This window comes from Ctenopharyngodon idella, chromosome 19 (genome assembly GCF_019924925.1).
Source record: "Ctenopharyngodon idella isolate HZGC_01 chromosome 19, HZGC01, whole genome shotgun sequence".
Classification (NCBI taxonomy): domain Eukaryota; kingdom Metazoa; phylum Chordata; class Actinopteri; order Cypriniformes; family Xenocyprididae; genus Ctenopharyngodon; species Ctenopharyngodon idella.
The window spans coordinates 24,433,623-24,440,952 of record NC_067238.1 but is presented as its reverse complement, the minus strand read 5'-3'; the positions used below and the strand labels follow the sequence as shown (position 1 = coordinate 24,440,952).

General features: G+C 37.0%; 1 protein-coding gene across 1 annotated transcript; it reads right to left on the bottom strand.

Moving 5' to 3' along the window:
• Window positions 1–4,157: 4,157 nt before the first annotated feature.
• On the bottom strand, window positions 4,158–6,552 carry lratd2a (LRAT domain containing 2a). The gene has a single exon (XM_051873406.1). The coding sequence runs from the start codon at window positions 5,959–5,961 to the stop codon at window positions 5,155–5,157; it is 807 nt and encodes a 268-aa protein (XP_051729366.1). The 5' UTR covers window positions 5,962–6,552; the 3' UTR covers window positions 4,158–5,154.
• Window positions 6,553–7,330: the final 778 nt, after the last annotated feature.

Here is a 7,330-nt window from a genome sequence, read left to right as displayed (position 1 = left end):
GACAAATGAGCTTCACAAGTTCACCTCAACCCCGTCATGTGATGTAAAGGTCTGTGATGATAAGGACAATGGATCTGATGAGTGTCATTGGACTACTCTTTTTAAATATTTACATCACATTATATTTATATTTTTTTAGTTTATTAGTGAATATATGCAGCTAATAAGAACACTGGGATTTGATGAATGTCGCTTGAATACTCTAAATTATTTAGATTTCTTTGTTTTTATTTATTTACTTATTTTATTGAACTTAGAGAATCAATACTGCAACAATATGTACAATGGGATTTGACGAATGTCACAGGACTACTTATTTTAAATATTTAGATTTTTTTAATATTATTTATTTTTTATTAGTGAATCTGCTCAGCTACAATAAGAACTGTGATCGGATAAATGTCACTTTGCTCTTTTGAAATTATTTTGAAATTAATTTTCTTTCTTTTTTTTTATTTAACATAACTGTTTTTAAATATTTCTAATTTTATTTTTGTAAATTAATTTTTTGGTTTGTTTGTGAATCCATGCAGCTACAATAAGAACGCTGTGATTTTATGAATGTTGTTTGACTACTCTTTAATTAGATTTTTCTTCATTTTTTTTTTTTATTTATTTATTTTTTTTAATTAACTTAGAGAATCTATTTACAATAAGGACACTGTGATTTGATGAGTCACTTACTTGTCAAATTATTAAAATGTTTTCATTTCTTTATTTTTTAAATGAGAGAATCTATGTAGCTTAAAAGGACCCGAATGTCACTGGACTAATCTTTTTATATAGTTTGATATTTAATTTATTTATTTACTTATTAGTGAATCTATGCATCTATAATAAGGACACTGGGATTTGATGAATGTAGCTTACTCTATCTTTTTAAAATTATTTACATTTTTCATTATTTTACTTTTTAAATATTTTTTTTATTAGAGAATATATGCACCACTGCAGGACACTGGGATTTGATGGACATCACTGGCATACTTTTTAAATTATTTTAATTTTTAATTATTTTAATTTTTTTAACAATCTGTGTATCTATAACACATGGTACTGAAATTTGATGAATGTTCTACTTAAAATTGCTTTCATTTTTAATTTTAAAAATCTCAGTGAAACTTGAAAGGCCTAGAGCAGGGGTCTCCAAACACTGTCCTGCAGAGTTTAGCTCCAACCTGACCCTTTGCCGGGAGTTTGATTGACAGGTGATCTAACCAATCATAACGCCGAATCTGCCGTTATGTCCGACAAAGCAGTCAGGGGAGTTAGTAGGCCAGTGCTGCCAATTTAGCGATTTTGTCGCTAGATTTAGCGACTTCCCCACCCCTTTTAAGACTTTATTTAAAAACCTAGCGACAAATCTAGCAACTTCTCGGACAAACCTTATCTAGATTCCGTGACTCGCCCACTGATCTATATTTATATTAATATAGATCAGTGGACTCGCCAGTAGCCTTTTAGCAACATTTAGCGACCAGTTTTAGCTATACTTTCAAATGAGAGCAATTGGCAACACTGGATAGATTAGCTAGATTAACATCGGTGGACTTGAACTTGAAAAATGGTGTGTTTTGACGTCTTTCCGTGGTTGAAACAACATTCCTTCTATGGGTGTAAGAAAATATCGATACACGTGAATATCGCAATATTATGTTTGGCGATACTGTATCAATTCTCAAAAACACTGTATCGATATTTATATTTTAATTTATTTACATCCAATATTCGTGGCTTTGTGTTCGATTTAAACCACAGACTGTATAAAACCCAACCGCTAGATGGCAGTGTTATCTCAGAACGTAAACTGACGCGGAGCCGGAGAAGCGCAAGGTGAAGGTGCGTGCATCGCTAGTGTTAGTATTAGCAAACTCAGCTCACAAGAAAACAGCTGAAGTGTGGACTCATTTTGGCTTCATCTATAAAGAAGCCACTAAGGAAATCGACAAGAGTCATTTTAAATAGGCCATGTTAAAATCCAAATACTCGGGAAACGCATTGAATCTGAGAGCTCGCTTAACATCCCGACGTCATCTGCGCTGCTGAGAAGCGTTTTGATAGAATATGTGATATGTACTGCACATTTTCCTCTCAGTAACAAAATATACACACAACAACATTGACAGCAGTGGCAGCAGAAAGAAAGCATCTGATCATAGCGATGTGGATATGGTTGCACCAGCTCTGCAGTTCAGTACTTTAAATAGCACTTTATACAATGGACTGCTTTAAGCAAACAACTTTACAGTATTAAATATAAAATTCAGGTTCATGGACTGGACTATGCACTTTCTGTTGTTAAAGATTTTAGAAATTAAAAACTGCTATACTGTGAACCTTTAAAACATACACATAAAGAGTCCTGCAGTCACTTTACTATTTTCCCTTTACTTAGATTGCACAAAATAGTGATTAGTGATATAAATGCAAATGATACTGTATTGATTAAATAAAATAAAGTTGCTTGTCAGGTTTTATGCATATGGTTGTGTTCTTTATGACCGTTTTTTCTAAAATTAGATCTTTCTAAAAAAAAACAAGAAATATCGCAATATATCGCCTTTCTTACAATATTGCAATATATCACAATATATTGTATCGTAACCCCTGTATCGTGATATGTATTGTATCGCCAAATTCTTGGCAATACACAGCCCTAATTCCTTCTGATGTTCATTAATGTTTATTTGTTGCTTTAAATTAACTAGTAGGAAGAGATGATCGGTTCATGAGCCGCTTGAACTAAGGTGATACAGCGATCTGTCACGACACATTAAAGAGCCACAAAACAGTATTTATTGTTTAAATTTCTTTAGAAATTACAACATTTGAGACTTTGTTTCATATTAAAAGTAACCTGCTCTGTCTTTGTTGACGCGTTGTTAGTGTACAGTATCCATGGCCTAATATTATACTTGCATAGTCCAAAACAAAAGAGCTGTTCAATCATGAGGTAAATGCCTTGGCCAACCCAGGAGGTTGCCATGGGTTCCCTCAGGAATTTCTAATACTAATTCTATTCTGGGATTTAGCATGACAAACCAAAAACAGCTCTATCGTTGAAACCTTAACTATAGACAGAAGAGCTGAAGGGACTAGGCAGAAACCTGTACTCACAACACAAAGAGCAGTGTCACTGAGTCAGTTCACATTCAAAACATCACAGACTAAGTGCTCATTAGAGGGCCGTTGTCTCAAGCTGGCAATAGTGTTGGCTTTCCAATGATTCACAAAGACTGTCTTGTTGCCTTTGTGGGCAGCCATTACTCACTCACAGTATGGCAGTTGTAATTACTTCCCTGTTTCCCAGCATCTCATGTTTACTCAGAGTGGACCTGTGGCAGTGCGATTGGGCGCAAATCATAAAACACCCTTTCCTCCTCTAACAAAACACGTCATCTGTGGCGTATCTCAAAGGCACAGCAATTGTTTAGAGAGATAAGTCACACTGAGTTTTTGACCCTTCAGATTGCCCATGCATTTCAAGTTTGACCACCTGATGTTTTCCCATAAGGTCAAAGTCCAGTTTGGACGAAGCAATTCAACATTGCACGATCTCACAACTGAGCGGCTTACTGTTATGAACTACTGCCTGTGGCATTTTGTTATTACTGAGTGTTGAAGCAGAGATGTGGCATTTTATGTCTTGTTCTTTGCTATATTTATTTAGCCCAGCCTTAGCAAACTGTTGCTTTCAGCTTCTTTACTACAGCCTCACATCATCAATTCAGTTCACACACTCAGAAAAAAATTGTATTAAACTTCACAAGTGGGAGGACAATTAGAAGGTAAGCCAACTTTGGCAGCCTTGCAAATGAAAGTCATGGAGAGTTTGCAGGGTATTGAAGAGGCTCAGGATTAAAGCATTTGCTGAATATTAAAACACTACATCAAATGATTTCTATCAGATTTTTTAAAAACAAGCTCTTGTTTACACCTGCAGCCTTCCAACTCCACCATATTACCAGTAAGTGGCTTCTGGCAATAAAAAAAAAAGTCCAAAAATGTAAACAGATGGAAAAATGTGACCTGTATAATAATGTCAAAGGGAAAATAAATGTTCATTTACTGAAGAAATGCACCATACTGACCTCACTAAAGAGCTAGTGAGGTCATGTGTAATGAGAAAAACAGGAATAACTGAGAGAGAAGGTAAATAGGTGGATTTAGTCATTGTTTACTTGCGGCAATTTCATCTGTGCCAAAACTTTTAGAAAGCAAGGTCCACATATGATGATTTATGGCTATTTTGCAACTCACAGAGAGCCTGATTATACATTATAAAGAACAGCTTACAACTTGAGAGCCACTTGAAAAACAATACCATCTGACTTGAAATACTTAATAACTGATTGTGAAATTTTCTAACATAATTTGTCATAAGTAATGTCATGAATCTTACGAAGCCCCAAAATTAAGAAAAAAAAATTTTTGTCTGAAAGTAAATGAAGAATTTGGGAACATTACAATGTTTTGCATTGTAACATTATTTTTAAGACAATTCAGCAAGTTTAACCCCCCAATTCTCATTACCACAATTCAGCCTGCTTTACTTTTAAGCTCCATTATTTTCATTTAATTTAATTTTAATAAAATCAACATCGTTTTATCACATTACGCTAATATGAGTCTGCCAAAGAATGCATTTTTGCATTACACCAGTGAGAATTTGAGGAGAAAATGTGCTTAATTGGCACGAAAAGAATGCATCACAATACGTCACAAAGCAAAACATCTTGTCCAATAAAGCTCGCAAACCTGTGCTATGTATTGTCAATTTAGGGACACTACAGATTATCCATTTAGCCATTCACAGTGCAGCACGGCCTAGTGCTTTACTGTTAAAGAAAAAAAAAGTTAATTAAATATATTAATAAGACATTTTTTATTTAAAGGTCAAATTATTTAAGTGACATCCTTCCGCTAGAAGATATAGTCCCTTACGTGACAGAACATCAATGGGAGCGGCGCAGTGATATGATGAAGAGCTACTGTATCACTGGAGCGCTGTCCTGACCAATCACAATCTGTGTTCTTAAAACAGTTCTTTAAGCCAAAAAATACTTCTCATACATTTCTTTGATCTGGATGGGTTTGATGAGAATCACGCATATGTTATTTTGGGATAAATTTCTCTCGGCTACCTGTTGCATGTCAATGAACGTTTGCTTCACTTCCGCTATTGCTTAAATGATGGGCCAACTCCTGTATAACAGCCGCTTTACCGATCTGATCATTTCTCCTCTTTTCCATGATCAAATCCTCCAAACTCTGAAACTCCAGCACATGAAACTGTTTGTCAGGCAAGAGGAGCTTTAATCTGTACGGCTGTTTTCCTATCCGTATCTCCACTCCCATCTTGAACTCCCGTTTACCGAATTTGCACCAAGCGGCGAAACACTCCGAATTTCTCCAACTTAATTCTCTGTCTTTCGCACCCACCTGCTCCATAGCGTTCTGCACCACCATGTCAGGACTCAGGGGTTTGAATTTGTACAGCTCATTTACAATCCTGCCCCTCCTGCCCTGACTAGCATCAGTCAGAAAACTGTTCTTGACCTCCGCCCGGTGAAGGTGCACCACCTGGAAGTCCCCGACGTACACAGCCCAGTGCGGGTACTGGCCGGCGGACACGAACTCCAGAAGGTCTCCGGGCTTACATTTGTTCAGTAAATTCTCCGGGCTGAACGTCTCCAGTTCCCTTGTGTTACTCTTCTCATAAATGCACTCGTCTCGGTGGTAAACCGCGCAGTCAAGCTCGTTGTAGTGCTTCTCTTCCTCCTTCTGCTCCGTTCCATCGACATGCTGATGTTGATTATCATCCAGTTCGTCGTCGTCGGTCGCGAATATGTACGAGACCCCGATCCGCGGGCCGTCTTCCTCCGTGTCCAGTCCGTTAGGGTCGGTCGTGGGAACTTCGGCGTAACTTAGGTGTGACAGTTTGTCAACCTGGTTGCCCATATATGCCACTTCAGCAGCGGACAGATGGAGTGAAATGAGCTCCACCTGTTACGAGCAGAGAGAGATGGACATCTGGAAGTAGATTCGCTGCGATGCTCCGTCTGCGCAGATAGTTGCCCACTAAAGCTGCATTTGCCAGATCCGCGCGCATCACAGTTACAGACCAAAATAAAGTACTTTATATAAGAAGAGTTACGTGTTATTGTTTGATAGCCTTTAAGTAGGATGGATAAAATCCAGTGTGTACTACATCCAATGATTCGTGTTGTTGTTCCGCGCAGTTAGTTAAGTTACTTAGCAGTCCTATCACACCTGATGTTTCCAAGCAGAAAGTTCTTCAAAGCTTCAATGACAAATGAATAAAATGTATCGGTATCCGAATAGGGAAAGACAAACACGTCATTCGCGTCCTTACAGTAATGTAAAGAGGTTTGTTGTCTCTCGTGCAGCGAATATCAAAATGTTCCCGATGTTTTGAACTGCACCTGCTGCGTGTTGCTCGGGTCCATCAGAAATGCGAGCTAACAGGCAGAGCTGAAGAAAAAACCAGCCTCAGTCACACTTACACGCGCTCCCTCATTTAAAGAGACATTACTGGAAAAGCAAAACACAATTTAAAGCAGTTTAGACAGATACCATCATTAATATGATAAATAAATAGCTTTATCACCCGCATTTGTGCTCTTGTAGGCTACTACTCCAATCAGATCAGACGACCCACCGAAACTAACTACTGTCTAAAACACAGACAAACTATTAACTTATGTAACAAAATAATGTAGGATGCTTAATAATTACACATAAAGTAAATTTTGATCAAAATGTAAATTTTTGGTTTGCAAAATGGTCTGAAACTGTATGTGATTCAGTTTGATTCATTCGAACGGTTCACTCACTGAATCATTTTTCAGCAGTTTCTCACACCAAAATAAATAGGAATGGTATACAAGACAGAAAATTAAGAGTGCTGGATGAGATGAATGTTTATCTATAATGTACTGTAGGAAACAAAACTATCAGTTGACAGTGAATATTGCTAAGGATGATAACTATAACATATTAAATAGTAATAACTGCACTAATTCTATGAAAATAGGAAAATCCACACCACAACTATAACGATAACGAATGATATCGTTGGACCTTTTCCAGCTGTAAATAAATAAACACATTGACAGCCAATCAGAATCGTGCTTTAAACAGACTCTTGCATTAATCTTAATGTTTCCTAGTCAGAAATAGGACATGAAAGCCCTCTCAAGTCATATTTACTACTGGGAAACTCTGAGATCATTTTGATACCTGAGTTTCTCAGTTGGGCTTGGGCATGACATAAACTTTAAACATGGCGTAGAGGAGAATGATGTGC

Coding starts and splice junctions, on each gene's coding strand:
- lratd2a (XM_051873406.1), bottom strand. CDS start 5,961: ATGGGCAACCAGGTTGACAAACTGTCACACCTAAGTTACGCCGAAGTT.